The sequence below is a fragment of the Garra rufa genome, chromosome 1 (assembly GCF_049309525.1).
Source record: "Garra rufa chromosome 1, GarRuf1.0, whole genome shotgun sequence".
Classification (NCBI taxonomy): Eukaryota; Metazoa; Chordata; class Actinopteri; order Cypriniformes; family Cyprinidae; genus Garra; species Garra rufa.
In genome coordinates, this window is record NC_133361.1 from 47,201,245 (window position 1) to 47,217,790 (window position 16,546).

At 36.3% G+C, this 16,546-nt stretch overlaps 2 protein-coding genes across 2 annotated transcripts; both read right to left on the minus strand.

Annotated features, from left to right (window-relative positions):
- Positions 1-546: 546 nt before the first annotated feature.
- cabp5b (calcium binding protein 5b) lies at positions 547-5,203 on the minus strand. The gene is made up of 7 exons (XM_073833374.1): positions 5,036-5,203; positions 3,283-3,366; positions 2,792-2,822; positions 2,067-2,210; positions 1,799-1,908; positions 1,211-1,358; positions 547-931 (listed from the first exon to the last, which is right to left on the minus strand). The coding sequence occupies exons 2-7, from the start codon at positions 3,328-3,330 to the stop codon at positions 903-905; spliced, it is 510 nt and encodes a 169-aa protein (XP_073689475.1). The 5' UTR covers positions 3,331-3,366; positions 5,036-5,203; the 3' UTR covers positions 547-902.
- A 2,809-nt stretch (positions 5,204-8,012) lies between these two features.
- Positions 8,013-15,826, minus strand: asphd1 (aspartate beta-hydroxylase domain containing 1). The gene is made up of 7 exons (XM_073833375.1): positions 15,403-15,826; positions 15,231-15,306; positions 14,335-14,777; positions 14,015-14,221; positions 11,359-11,566; positions 10,904-11,017; positions 8,013-8,755 (listed from the first exon to the last, which is right to left on the minus strand). Exons 3-7 carry the CDS (start codon positions 14,758-14,760, stop codon positions 8,646-8,648), a joined length of 1,065 nt encoding a protein of 354 aa, XP_073689476.1. The 5' UTR covers positions 14,761-14,777; positions 15,231-15,306; positions 15,403-15,826; the 3' UTR covers positions 8,013-8,645.
- Positions 15,827-16,546: the final 720 nt, after the last annotated feature.

Below are 16,546 nucleotides of genomic sequence, written 5' to 3' on the forward strand. Positions count from 1 at the left end.
AGTTTTGTACTTTGCCATTATGGTGTATAGAGTGTGGATTGATGCAAACTGCTTTAAAGTAATTTACATTAGGCTGCAACATAACAAAACGTGAAAAATGAAGGGGTGTGAATACTTTCGCAAGGCACTTTACTCTACCACTAAATGATGACAGAAGTTTTATTATTAATATAGCATCGTTAATATTGTTTTTTTCTTATTAAACACATCTGTTTGTATTACTCTTATTTGTAAGTAGCTTTGGTAGAATGTAAATGTTGATTGAACGCACATGCATGGGGAAATGACAGGCAGATTATGGCCGACTATTTCTTTCATAATGTTTACTCATGTAATGCGCTTTCTATATGTCTATCTGTGAGTATGTACAGACAAACACTGATGCACTACAGCAATTAGAGAGAGGATAGACTGCGGTCCCGTCCTCTGATGACGTTTGTCATTTTCACTGATGAGCTTAACTAAAGCCTAGATGATCAAATTATGGCAATATCAGGTCAAACACACATACACACACACTAATGCAAAATTAATAACAGTCCGAGAGAGTTTTTAACTTGGTTTTATGCCAAAAGTTCAAGTATGCATGTCCAATGAAAGACAAAATCCAATTCTGAACATACTGTATAGATCAGACATGCACTGAAATATTGTTACATAATACTGATATATGACAACAGAGTTCAAAGAGGATTCAGTGTTTGAGGTCATGTAACAATAAAGCAAAACAAAGTGGCACTCAAAAGAGTAAGATAAAAATACACTAACAAAGTGGTATAAAATAGTGTTCCCATATGCATAGTTCTGTCGCAAGTGACCTTATTGATTGTCTGAGTCTCTGATGCAGATGTTATCTTCTTTGGAGTGATTTTCAGTCCGCCTTTAATATCTCCGGTATATTCTCAGTTTTTAGACATCATTCTGACAAACTCTAAGAGAGAAAGATAAAAAAGTCAAAACTTTTAACTAGAGAGTAAAAGTTGATATACTGTCTCTAAAATGCATTATTGATATCTTTGGTTCTCAATCCAAAGAAGATATTTTGGAGAGTTGGCTGCCGTCAACTTTGGTTACCAACATTCTTCAAAATATCCTCTTTTGTGTTCAGCACAAGAAATAAACTCAACAACAAGAGGGTGAGTAAATTAGGAAAATCGGTCAACGAAAGTCTGCCGTCTACATCATTTGATTAAATATGAATCTATTTTACCTTCAAAATCAACGGTCCCGTCTCCATTGTTGTCTGCTTCTCGGACCACGGCTTCTATTTCTTTTCTGTTTGTGTTTTCACCAAGCAGTTTTAGCATTGCATGCTTCAATTCTTCGATGGTGATAGAGCCGTCACCGTCCATATCAAACTACACCAAAATATAACGAGATGGCATTCAAAAATTACACTAAGTTATGCTTTATCTTTAAAATATGTGACCCAAGACCACAAAACCTGTCATAAGGGTCAATTTTTTTAAATTGAGATTTATACTCTGTGAGGGTGAGAGAATCTGAGGGTGCAAAAAAACCCCCCTAAATATTGAGAAAATCGCCTTTCTTTGAAGTTCTTAGCAATGCATATTACTAATCAAAAATTAAGTTTTGATATATTTACAGTAGTAAATGTACAAAATATCTTTACTTAATATCCCAATGATTTGTGGCATAAAGCAAAAATCGGTCATTTTAACCCATACAATGTATTTTTGGCTATTGCTACAAATATACCCGTGCTACTTAAGACTTGTTTTGTGGTCCAGGATCACATATGTCATTGAAATTGAACGAAAAAGGCAGTTTTTCTGACCTCTTTAAATGCATCTTTTAACTCTTTTAGTCCGATCATACCCGCCGTTTCTGCCAGCAGCTTTGGGGCCATGAGGTCAACAAAATCCTGGAAATCTACACATCCTCCAACTAAAAAAGAGGCAGATCCATGTGATCAACAGATGATAAATAAATAAATGAAACTTACATGGATTAAGAAAGTAATCAGTGGTGAACATTAAGTACATTGACTGTAGCATCAAGTCACAAAACTAGCACGTAAGTGAGAGATACATAAGATTTCTTACGGTTCATGTTGATGTTCTGGCTAAGTTCAATCAGTTCCATCTCAGTAGGCATGTAGCCCATCGTCCTCATCAGGTTGCCCAGATCTTTACAGCTGATCAGACCATCCTTATCCTTATCGAACTCGGCGAATGCCTCACGCAACTCTGCAACACACACAAGAATTATTATATATTATATATTTTTATTTTAATCTTAAAAGGAAAAAGGGTGTTTTAGATTCTTCAGTCCATCTAGGTCACTAATCTAATAAGTAAGTCTGTGACGTTGATCATGTGACTCTTTGTACAGATGGTACAAGATTTAGGAAATTCTAACATGATTCTCAAATCAAGCTTGAGTTGATTTGTTGTTAATTTCTCAATTCAGCTTTTCATTTAATTGATGATAATATAATGTATTAACAAATGTCATATTAACACAAAAAAGACTATAAAATAGAAGCAGTTTCCGTGGTACTCTCAGATTTTATTGGTTGATTTCAGTGAATTGCATTGGCATCTGGCATTTCACATCTGGTTTGCATCTCATTCTGTAAGGTTAATATGGTTATATAAATGAACTAGAAAAGTGGAGGTGAACATTTACAAAATAAATATTGAATTCATTTACAATAAATGATCAGTCACTCTGTTAGAAGTAAATATTATTTCTGTTTTAAGTGTTGGTTTTAAATACAGTTTAATTAGTATTTTATAGGATAAACACAGTAAAACAAACGGCTTACCGTCTAGCTCCTCATCAGCAAGTGGGCGCTCCTGTAAAACAGGTACAGTGAGGGCTCCTTTGTGCATCAGTTTTACATATTTACCTATTTTTTTGTATTCAGTAAAACATGATCTTTACGTAATGCTGATATCTTTCAAAAATCATTCTCTCAGATGAATATCATCATATTTCCTGTAGGCGCTCATTAATCTCTTATATTATCCACTAGCATAAAGAGAGATCATTCTTCTGCTAGACAGACCAGACCAGATATTTATAACTCTAGATGGGTATTTACCGATTGGTTTTGGATGAGTTCAGCAAAAGTTTAGTCAAAAACACATAGATCAGTGAGGAAATTGAGGTAAAATCAACTACTAGCGCTTGGAATTGTGGGATTTTGTAATGTAGCAGTTGTAATCAGTATCACTGCAGTATTGGAGTACAGGACAAAAAAAAATAATAAATAAATAAATAAAAGAATACATAAAAGTAAAATAATAGACTTACAATGTTTTTAGCTCCTCTCAGGAAAATACACGCTGGCCCCAGACTCATATCTGACAGCTTCTTCTGTGTGTCTTTTGTGCGTCTCTAAAAATATTAAAATATTTAACATACTGTAATGTGGTTTGTGACAAAATGAACATTACTTAAACTAACTCTGCAACTATTAAATACAACACCAGATTTTCTTAACATGCCAGTTTTTTTTATTCATTATGAATATGATTTATATAGACATTTCTTGAATGAAACAGAACAAATAACAATAAATTCAAAATAATATTTCAAATATTGTATTATTTGATATAAATATTTTAATATAAAAGTTTGGTAGGGTTCCATTTGTTAACATTAGCTAACTACATTAATAAACATAAACTAACACTGAAAAATACTTGTAAAGCATGTATTGTCAGTTCAAATTAATTTCAACATTACTGTACTTTTTTAAATTCAAAACTGGATCTGTTCATATTAATTAATGGAGCTGAGCTAACATGAACTGACAATGAACAGTTGATGTTTTATTAATTAACGTTAACAAAGAATAATAAATACTGTAGTAAATGCATTGCTCATTGTTATTAATATTAATGCATGATGTATTGTAAAGTGTTACCAAAGCTTATTAATAGAATGGTAAAATTTTACAAAAAGTCATATTTGTTAACATTAATTAAATATAAACTAACAGTAAACAATAAATGTTTTTACAGCTTTTTTTTCTGTCTTTTTTTTTACCTTTCCCCCTTCATTTTTCCAATCTAAAAGCTGTGTTTTAGGGTAGGAGTAGTCTTTAATTATTATAAAAGGTTCTTTATAGCTTTATAAAAATTTTTATATTAAATTATGAATATAGGAAAATAACAGTAAATGATGAAAATGCTAAATATGTTTTTATAATTATAATTATACTACTGTTAAAAAAACTGTTTTTATGTGACCAAAATATAGTCAAAAAAGTAATATTGTATAATATATAAAATAGATGATTCCTATAATATACTTTAAAATGTAATTTATTTCTGTAAAGCAAATTTTATTTTAACTTTTAATAATCTTTGTCAGTGTTAGTTAATAAAAATTCTATTTATATTTTTTTTATTTAATTCTATTTATCTTTTATTTTTAAAAATGTTTTAGTAAATGATAAAATAAAGTTAACTTAGTTAACTGAACTAAGACATTAACATAATAAATGCTGTGTAATTATTGTTAATTTTCAGTTCATGTTAACTAATGTACACTCTAAAAAATGCTGGGTGAAAGTACTGGGTGAAATATGGTTATTTTGGGTTATTTAAATGTTCAGTCTACAAAATTACTATATTTCTTGCTAAAAAATAATCCCAAAATAATCAAGCAATAATCAAAAGGTGTTTTTTTAAAATAAGCAATTCAAAAAAATATATTGTAAAATAATAATAATATAAATGTATTATTTAGTTATTATTTGTTCAACTTATTAATTAATGTTCTTTTTTTTGAACCTATTATTAAATGTTAATTTCCAACCTATTTTGGGTTCATTTTAAGCATTAGTTCAAAGTAACTATTTCACTGGGGTCCATATTTCACCCAGCGCTGTTGTTTTTAACTCAGCATTTTTAGTTTACTTTAGTGTACTTAACTAATGTTAATCAATATTTATACTATACATTTCTACAACTGTGTAAGTAGAAACCTAATTCTTATATTGCAATTCAGAGCACTGTAACTAAAGTTTCTGAAAGAAAAAAAAAAAACATTTCCTTACCTGTTTAGCTCTCAGCTCTTCTGTCCACAGGAAGGAGTAGAGAAAGTTCAGTCCTCCCCAGTTTTGTTCTGCTTCGTGTTGCTTCTGTCAGCCAACTCTTCTTTCCTCCTGTCTCCAATTCAGAGCAAGAACAAACCTTTCTCTTTGTCAGTCACCAGCTCCTGAATGATTAAACGATACAGAGGGAGGGAGCAAGTCAGAGAATAAACGCATGAGTGAGTAAGTGACAGTGGGAGAGCAAGAGTGAGAGAGAAACAGAGTCAAGAGATCAAATCCAGCTTCTTAAATAGAGCCAGACAAAACAAGTTTCTGTGACTGCAAATGGCGGACCTGCTTTTTATTATTATTCTGTTTTTCCTCCGATTTTTCTTTAATTCATTTTAATGAACAAATATTCAAGAATGCATTGAAAATCGTCATAAATAAGCTGTATATTATTTTAAATATTTTTTGCCAAAAACACAAAACAAGGTTACCTTAAATGCTTTTCATTGTAGCTGTGTCCTTCTTTTACTGCAGATATAAATGCATCATAATCCAAATGTGTATGTATTTTATATAAGGACTGACTATAATGACGTTTTACGCCGTCATCATGTTTGTCTATGTCAGTATGTTATGCATGCATGCATACATGACTTGTTTGTTACGTAAACTGCTAATGCACAGCATTTTCTTGAATCCCGAAATGTGTTGCGTAAGAGTAGCCCAGTAATCCCAGCGCTCTCTGGGCTCACCACCATTACTAGTACTGTATGCTAAGATTACTGCTCAACTGACAGAGAGAGATAGTAGGGGGTTAAACTGGACTGATCAGAAAAGAGGATTAGAATGGTGGAATAGAAAAAAAGTCAAATGATCATAGAACAGAATGAGGTATATTGACAAGAAAGAGCTGAAGGAAAGATATTTGGAGAGGATGTGGAAGAATGATGTCAATATAGCTGCTTCTGAAACCGCTTAAAGACAGAAATGTGAAGTGCATGGATAAACAGAAATATCTATGAGGAGAAAAACCTCACGGTTACTATGGAGACTGATGGAGAAATTTGTGATCACAATGTTTTGACATCTTCAAAATTGTTTGTTACAGGCTGTTTTCTGTTGAAGCAAACTTATTAAAAAGGACAAAATAATATTAATAATTTATGAGAGTGAGAGAAGACACTGGAAATATCTATCTAGAAATCAACACTTTTGGTGTCAAGAGTGTTTAAAAAATAATATAAATAGGCCAAGAAAATTAGGTGTGGCATCTGGAAACGATTTCAAGATTAACACAGCATAGATTTACACATAGTTGTGTTTTAGGGTAGGGGTAGACTCTTTAGATGTCTTTAGGGGTAGATTATAAAAGGCTCTTTTATAGCTTTATAATTATTTTTATAATAAATTAGGAATATACAAAAATTACAGTGAGCTCCAGGGCGTCGACGTTTATGACCCACAGAGAACAGCTTTACCTTGACCAGATCTACTAGAATTTCCTGCTTGCTCTGATTTCTCTATAGTGGTTAAACATTCGTTTAAGCACTATAGTTCATTTTGGGTAAACCTAACAGCCAATATTTCTCATTAATCTATTATTTGTTCCAGTAATAGTTTTGGCTGAGGGAAAAATCTCGTCATGTTATATTTTATGTACATTTAAGTACATAGCGCTGCCTTTATCATAAAGGCTGACTGAATTGCCTAGCAACTTTTCTGATGGCTGTTGTTTATTAAATATTATTATTCAATAAATATTATTTTTTAAAAATGTAGTAGTATTTTATAATAGTATATAGTATTGGGAAACAGTGTGTCTATTTGCGATGGTGATGTCAGTTACATTATTCCGGCATTAGATGGCAAAAAGAGACTGTTTTAATGTTAGTCAGCATTAAAAGCTTTTATACTGAAAGAGATTGAAACAGGGTTATAAAGAAGAAAGTTATTTTTACTTTCAACAACAGCTTGTAAGGCGCAGCCAACAAGTGCACTGAGCAGCACTGTCATCGGAAATCACCCTTAAAAGATGAAAGGATACTACAACAAAGATATATTTCCTCAGAGAACATTCAAACTAATGTTTTATTGTGAACATGAGACTGAGCTGAAGAATGAATGCCGTATCAGATGCAGGTAATCACACTCGCTCAGTCCATCTCTCTCATAATACTCTATATAATTACTTGTTATAAAGTGACATTTTCAATTTAGAAAAGGAGGCTCAGCTGTTAAACTGTCAATTATTCATTTGAATCCATGGTTGTAGGAAATAGTTCATACAAAACACACTCCTTTGCTGTGTCAAATGTATTTACACACTCGTGCCATCAAACTGTCGTATAAACCCAATATCACATCGAGTAGCAGTCCATTATGGCTTTATATCAGCAGGCTGTGAGGTGGCTCAGAGCTGTGTATTTTGTTACTGCTTTTATGCAGCAAATGTGTGTGCATGTGTTTGACAGCTATAATGGCTGTTTAATCTTGTTTTGTGTGTTGATCACATTGCCATATTACCTGATAGGATTATAACATCTGTCGAAACATATCTACCACTTTTTAATATGAAAAAAAAACGTTATCTAACACAACATAAAAAAAGCATTGCCCCACATTCAGAATTATGCCAGTATTATGTAATTCTACTGTGTTAAGCCAGTACTATACAGATAGTGTGACACATTATTTCTAAACACATTATCCTAGCTGTGTTTCTTTCTATCTGGCTCTTCATCTTGTGTTGTCTCTCATGCATTTTTAAATGTATATAGGCCCCTGAACCCCTCTGTGATATTTGATCCTTTTTATTTTCTGTTCTGCTCTCACAGGGTTCAATGTAGGAAGATAAAATTGCTGACAGCGGAGCCCTCCAACCCCAGGTGTCTGTTTGGGTGCTGAGTGAGTGCATGGGTCCTGCTGTGAGTGTGTGAAGGTGAGTAGAAACTGATGCTTCCTCCCCCTTCAATGCCATCAGTGACTAGAGAGATTAAATTTAACAAAACCTTTTATTGTTGAATTGAACTCAGCTTGAATACATACTTGATTTGCAGGACCGTCATCAAGTGCATTGCTGGCAACACAATCAAAATTCACAAGGCATGCAAGTAATCTGGTCATATACAGTATGCTGTCTTCAGTGTGTGCTTCACAAGTCTGAAAATAAATCACCATCTGATGAAATAAAACTAAATATATAGCATAACCGTGAGTCACGTGTACAGTATTTACGGAGAACCATGTGTCACAGTATACATCAGAGAGGTAAGGAGGAGAAATCAGGCACAAAAACGATAGAACAGGAGCGCGGGATTATCAAGACAGGCACAAGTCAAATATAGATATGAATTGTTCGAGTGTCGTCACAGTTTCTGTGTGCTCAGGGCTCAACATAGCCGATATGTCATCTGATTTATATGATAAATTTGCGGAAATGCAGTTCTGACTAAAGTTTGTTTGAAACATTTTAAAAGGTTTCAGATTAACAGAGTCAGACATAAAAGTATGTAGTCGTTAAATGATAAATATCCTCAGTATGAAATTTTAACTAAAACAAAACATGTTTTGCAAATTTTTTGCATTTTGATATGACATGAAATGGTTTGACTAGTGCATCCTGGAATTACTGCTCTGGGGCAAAGATGTAGTCTAGAGCCTGTCTTTCTGCTGCAGCCACATTAGGATGCCACAGGTCCACACTGAAGATAACTCTGGGCCCATCTTCAGCTCCACCTAGAGGACAAATGTAAAGATGCTGGTTAAATAGAAGGCCGCTGAAGTATCAAAACTCGGTTCTGGAGGGCTGCTGTCCTGCAGAGTTTAGCTCCAACTTGCCTCAACACACCTGCCTGGAAGTTTCTAGTATGCCTAAGACATTAATGCGCTGATTCAGGTGTGTTTAATTAGGTTTAGAGCTAAACTCTGCAGGGCACAGGCCCTCCAGAACCAAGTTTCTAAACCCCTGTCCTAGAAATTGAGATCTCTGCCCAGATTTCTTCGTCTGGGGTAATCTCACATGTGTCTCAGAAGAGTCTATCCACCTTATTTTTCAATGCAGAAGTAAGCTGTTTTCTGGTAAGACTTCCGGTTCATAAGCCGGCGTAGGGAAATAACGAGAAGGATAACTACGTGCAGTAAATGGTAAAACTGTTTGCACTACAAACCAGTGTGTTCATAATTAAGATAATACATTCAAATAATATGGTGAGACACATCAGTTTGCAATATCAAGCAGCAAAACAAGTTGTTTTGTACAGCTAAAAACAGCTGTAAGCAGATAAGACCGGAAGCCAGACACATTTACAAATTGTGGGCCACGTCCACTCTAAAGGGAAAAATAGGGTGGATACACTTAAAAATAAAGGTTCCAAGAGGAGGTTTCTGCAGTGATTTCATTAAAAAAACATTTGGGTTCCCCAAAAAACCTTTTAGTTTTTAAAAGAACTGATTTTGATATCCTAAAAAGAACTGTTTGTTTTTGTGTGAAGAACCTTTTGTGGAATGGAAAGTTTACATGGATGTTAAAGGTTTTTCATGAAACCAACAATAATGTGATTTTTTTCAAGACTGTACTGTCACAGTCCCAACAGTGTCTCAAAATATAAAGATTTTGATCAATGCAGACATTTTCATGTAATTTTACAATATTTATATTAATTTTTTAATGCTACACTAATGTTCAAACAGTGCTGGGGAGTAACTAGTAACATGTAATGTAAATACATAATTTAAATACAAAATAAATGTAACTGTAATTACAATTAATGAACGTTAAAAAATGGTAGCGTACGCTCTTACTATATGTCAATAATAATTTGTGTTGATTTTATTTAAAAGGATTTTAAGAGAAACATCTCTGTCTCAGTTGACACATAAATAAAACACAACTACAGAAGCATCATACTTGTTCAAAATGATCCATGTGCTCCATCAGATTTTTGCTCATGTAACACTCAACTAATCATGTCTTACACATATGTATAGTATCTGAAAAGTGTTTTTTTCTCAGGTCTTATCTCATATAGGGTATGAAGTGGGCCAGGACTGCTAGTGGTAAATGCGTGGCACACTTGCATAACTGAGAATTACATTTAGTAAGTAAAGATTTCCTCAATTTTTCATCTTCAGATTGCCTGTTATCTTTATTGTTGTAATTTGGTGAGCTGATTATCGATCTGCAACAGCTCTTTTCAGTTACATCCAAGCCCGAAATTATTCCTGCAAAATCTAACTTAAAGTTACTTTTATTCAACCAGCAAGTTTATTTTTTGATTAGAAATGACACAGACGTCTCCCAGAAGATAATAAGATGATTTACAAGAGGCATCATTGTGATGCCTCAGTCCGTTGGACTGTCTGCCTTGAGATGTTTCCATCATCAGAGCCCAGATTCATCGGGATGGCCTTGGTGGTGATCCTTGGATTCTGTTTTACCTTCTGTTTTACCTACTTTGTCTTAGCCATGACTGTCCACAAACCAACAGCAGAGATCTTCTGTTTTTCACCTGTTGAGTTGATTAAAACAGCTGTTCTCAATGAATCAGGGTAATTAGGATGCTTTAGAACAGCTTGGACTATTTGGAATGGTATAGAACTTTGGATTTCCCCATAGACTGTGACAGTTTGCAAAGGGTATGAATAATTTTGTTCAAATGTAAATAAAAGCTGAGAAATATTTTCTTCCACAATGATGCCTCTTGTACATCGTCTTATCTTTTGTGAGAAGCCTGTGTCATCTCCGGTCAAAAAAAACTTGCTGGTTAAATAAAAGTAACTTTAAGTCAGATTTTGCCAGGGGTATGAATAATTTTGGGCTTGACTGTAACTTCAGTCATTCAGCATATTGTGATTAATGGGATTTGTACAATGTAGTTCTCTGACCATTGTGTGAGATGGTATGCAGGAAGGAGTCATCCACAAGGAGGCAGTGTCCCTCTGACCAACACTGAGGCTCCCCACCCACCACCAGCTCACACTGAGCAGGCGTCTGAAGACCTGACACACACAAACAGTCATTTCACGCTCACATAAAAATTACAAATCCCTTACTTTACCTCAAATCATTTTGTGATGTTGATAATAATAAATGTTAAAGTATTAAATCAGCATATTGGAATGATTTCTGAAGGATCATCTGACTCTGAAGACTGTAAAGATGCTGAAAATGTAGCTTTAATATCACAGGAATAAATTACATTTGAAAATATACCAAAACAGAAAATAGTTATACTATAAATACAGTTTATACAGTCATTTTTGATGCAGTCTTGTTGCGCAAGAGTTTTCTTTCAAAAATATGTTTTTAAAAGTTTTCTGATTTCAGTGTTGTGACTTACCCAGATGGCAGCGCAGACGTGTGTTTGTAGGACCATAGGCCCCTCCCAAATTGGCCCCAGGACCCAGGAGCCAGAAGCCAGCAGATCCTAGAGAGTTACTGCTGATGAAGGTTCTGAGAGAGAGGAGGGTTCGGTATGTATATGGACACGCACGGCAGTTGCTGGCCACACACACTCCAGCGTTATACAGCGGGAACACTGTCTGGCCCTGAGAGATGAACAAATGAGCTTGTCACCATGCAGCACATTTCTCTCTCATCTCAGGCTTAGCTGTGAGGTTGTGTGTGTATGTCCTGCATTTTTATAGCTTGATTATTATGAGAGAATGATGAATTGAATTCGAACAGATCCCTAACAGCAGTGCAGTACAGCTATTGATTGGAAGATATTAAGAGAGGCTGAGAAGGACAGCCAGAGAATGAGAGTCTTGGTGAATGTGTGTGCTGGATGAAGTAGAGTGATGCAGAACACAAGTGAATTAGTACAGTTCAACTAAAAATGAAAATGTCATTATTTACTCCCTCAGGTTGTTAACCCAAATGCTGTTATTTTTTTTGTGAAACACCAAGTGAGACATGTTGATAGTTCTTCACTGCAGCTAAAGAGGATATTTTAACACAAAGCACAAAATAGATTTGTAAAATAAAACACTGAAAAAGTACATTGTATAAGTATTCATACCCTCAAATCAGTAATTAGTAGAATCACTTTTACAGCCTCGTCTTTTTGGGTATGATGCGACAAGTTTTGCACATCAGCACTTGGCATCATCTTCCATTTTTCGCCTCACCTCTTCACCTTTTAAGTTCTGTCAGCTTGGATGGGGGCTGCCAGAAATTTTTTTAGGTTTCTCCAGAAATATTTCATTGGGTTTAAGCCCAGGCTGCGGCTGGGTCACTCAAGGACATTCACAGAGTTGTCTATAAGCGATTCTTGCTGTGTGCTTAGGGTCATTGTCCTGTTGGAAGGTGAACCTTCTGCCCAGTCTGAGGTTCTGAATACTCTGGACTGTGTTTTCATTAAGGCTATCCTGATATTTTGTTGCGCTGAGCTTTTCTTCCAGTCTGACAAGTCTCTCAGTCCCTGCTGCTGAAAAACAGCCCCACACCACCACACTTCACTGTTGGGATAAGCAGTGCCTGATTTCCTTCAAACATGATGTTTGGAACTGAGGTTTATCAGACCACAGAATCTTGTTTTTCACAATCTGAGAGTTCTTTAGGTGCTTTGTTGCAAATTCCAAGTGTGTTTTCGTGTGTCTGCACTGAGGAGAGGATTGAGTTTGGCCACACTGCCATAAAGCCCAGATTGGTGGAGTGTTACAGTGATGTTTGTCCTTCTGTAAGTTTCTCCCATCTGCATATATGATCATGGTCCTCAACTCGAGTGTCAATCAGCTTCTTGGTCACCACTCTAGCCAAGGCCTTTCTTCGTCAATTGCTAAGTTTGGCCAGTTCTAGGGTCCTAGTTGTTACAAACTTCTTCCATTATAGATAATGGAGGCTACGTGCTTCTGACACCTTCAATGCAGCAGACTTTTTCTGAACTTGTCCCCACATCTTTGCCTTGACACAATCCTGTCTCTGAGCTCTACAAGCAGTTCTTTTGACCTCAGGGCTTGGTTTTTGCTCGGATATGCATTTTATTAGACCTTTTATGGAGAGGCGTGCGTCTTTCCAAATTATACTCATTCAAAGTGTATTTGAACATCTACAAGAGATATGAATGCTCCTGAACTAAATTTCAACTGTCCCAGATAAGGGTATGAATACTTATGCAATTAAATAATTGCAGTTGTTTATTTGTAATAAATTTGCAAAGTTGTTACTAACCTGTTTTGTGCTTTGTCATTATGGTGTATGGAGTGTAGATTGATGTGGAAAAAAAGTAATTTAAAGCAGTTTAACATAAGGCTGCCATATAACAAAACAGGAAAAAATAAAGTAGTATGAATACTTTCAGCAAGGCACTGTATCTTTCTTTCTGTCTGTGCGCCCATCCGTTTGTGCGTCCAAACGTCCTTCTTTCTATCTATCTTTCTGTCCATCTGTCTGTTTGTCCATCCAATGTCTTTCTCTCTATCCAATTGTCTGTCCATCCAACCATCTTTTGTCTATCTGTCTGTCTGTCTGTCTGTCCATCCAACCATCTATCTATCTATCTATCAGTCGTCTATCTGTCTGTCCATCCGTTCATCCAACCAACCATCTATCTATCTGTCCATCTATCCATCCGTCCGTCTATCTATCCTTTTCTCTATCTATCTGTCCTTCTGTCAGTCCATCCAACCATCTGTCTATCTATCTATCTATCTGTTGTCTGTCTATCTGTCTGTTCGTCCATCCATCCAACCAACCATCTATCTATCTGTCTGTCCGTCCATCTATCCTTTTCTCTATCTATCTGTCCTTCTGTCTGTCCATCCAACCATCTATCTATCTACCTGTCCATCTGTCTGTCCATCCAATCATCTATCCATCTGTCTGTCCATCCAACTGTCTTTCTATTTGTCTCTCTATCTATTCTGGTGAACTGTGACTGTACAGTTTGTTAAGATGTATAAAAATCAGATAAACGGATTTTACTGTGATTTTTACAGCTGTCTCTTTGACCCATTGAAATCCCTTAAATAGCTGAGCCTAGTATGTTTAGTCACCTTTGGTCCTTGGTAGCTCCACCCTAGCTTTGTATCAATCCCCCTCTGGTACACTGCTTGGAACTCAGCAAGGATTATGGGATAACTGGCCTCCAGAACCTCAATGTCATGGCGATGAGCATCCCTGGGAAAGAAAGGTATGCTGGGAACATCTGGGAGGTAGAAGAGATGAGGCTTCTGAATGGATGGCCGATCACTGATCCTGGCCTAGACACAGCAGCGAGGAAGAAGTCGAGGGACAAACAGTGACATAGATGTTGTGACACAACACAAATATTTAGGAAAGTGCCTCGAGTTATCCTACTTTTCCCATCTCTGACCTGATTGCGTAGGCCCTTGTGAATTCGCCCCATGCCAGCCCAACTGTAGCGCTTGGCGTACTCCTGTAGCGCTCTATACAACTTCCTGCTTTCCGCCGCTGCCTCGGTGGGGAACGGGGCATGGCTCAACACCGGTGTCAGGTAGCTCTCTGTGCCCTCTTCTTCTTCCACCGTCTCCATTGTGATAGCTGCGGATGCTTTAGGCGTAGAGTTTCTGGGGTCAACCGGGGAACGGCTGGATGACCGAGAGAATGAGGATCGGCCAGAGCCGCTTTTCAGCATGCCAGAATGGGATGGTGGGTCAGAACCTACACGATAGCAGTACCAGAGGAAGAGGAGGAGGACGGTCCAGAGGAGCCCGCTGAGAGGGGGGCCACCCAGCAACGCACATGGGGGAAGCGGCACCAAGTCCAGAGACCAGGGCATAATGCTGAGAGAGTAAGCTTACAGAGAAAGAAAGACAGAAATGATTCAACAATCATGACCTTCATGAACTTCCTAAGTGCTTGTTACATGAGACTTTCTTCAGTGTGTAAAATCAATACGCTTTGGCTATACACTTTGACTTATTTCCCTGCCTCCATGTTTAATAGCTGAATAATTAATATGCAGCTGACCACAGATAATGAATATTAACCAATCCGTGGATACCAAGGGCTTCACTCGGTGAAATATCTCTTGCTCTATTGCATAATGATCGCTGCTGCAGTCAGTTTGTGTGGTCGCTTTCATTCTCAGACAGCACTCACGTTGCTGAAACATTGCACACGGATGTCCGGAGAGAGCGTGACGACGGAAAGAACCGATTTCTACCGAACATTACAAGTTATCGTTCGGACACTTGCAGCGCGATTTTCTTCAATTTTAAGGTGTTCTGTATATGTGTGTTTTCTTACCACTTCTCCACGTCTTACTCAGACTCTCTTTCCCCCGTCGTTCTCACCACGTCCCTTCCTCTGTTTATCTGCAACCCTGAAAATACAGTAGATTCCGCATTCAGCGCTTCCGTATGGCTGGAAGAACGACTCCTCCTTCTTTACGGAACAGAGCGAAGATGTTTTTTATTACCTTTGTCCATGTACTGGCGCATCTGAACCAGCCAGGCCTCGTTGCTGGGTTGTTAAGCCCTATTTTAAAATTGTATCACCCCCTCTTGCTGTTAACCGAGAGCCGACTGGACAAGTTTCAGCACCGAGACGCTGGACAGCTCCTATGCAGAGCGCCGTCTACTACTGCAGTTCAACCGCTGTGTGGCGCAAGTGAGATGGACACAAATAATACAATAAAACCAACCAAACACAAGCCTGTAGTGTAGAGGAGTCCGACTCCTTTGGTGAATCAATTCTTTCGAACAGTTGGTTTTGATGAACTAGAAATATTTGCGTGCGGTAAAACGTAACAGTAAAGTCATAGACACATGTTGTTTGTGTTGTTTCTTTATTCCATTTATCTGGAAAAGAAATCTTTTGTAACATTATAAATGTCTTCATCGATTTCGACCAATTTAAAGTATAGTGTATAAAGGTATAGTGTAGAATGTTACAAAACCTTTTGATTTCAGATAAATGCTGATCTTTGGATCTTTCTATTCACATAATCCTGATGTACTGAACTGTTTTAAATATTGATAATAATAATAAAAATGATTATTGAACAGCAAATCAGCATATTATAATGATTTCTGAATGATTAGAATCATGTGACGCTGAAGACTGAAGTAATGATGCTGAAAATACAGCTTTGATCACAGGAATAAATAAAATGTTAAAATATATTCAAATAGAAAGCAGTTATTTTAAGCAGTAAAATATTTTGGATCAAATAAATGCAGGCTTGGTGAGCAGAAGAGACTTTTAAAAAAAATTTAAATCTTGCTGTTCAAAAACTTTTGACTGGTCGTGTAGGCTATATAATACACAAAAAATAATTTGTTAAAATAAAGACAAAAATGTTTCATATGTGTGTTGGTGAAAACGAATTCGGATTCGTAAAAGAATAGTTCAGTCCAATTCAGTCGTACATCATACTGACCTGTGTTATGAATCGATTGATAAAAAAGATTCGACTCAAAAAACGATTCGATCTTCCAAGCCTGCAGACGGCCTAAACGGACCAAAACAAACGAATGGGAAAAAAAACAGCTATTAAAGATGCAAATTGATTGTTACCGTGGATCGAAAGGGTTATTTTCTTCTTACAATGTCAGAATGAG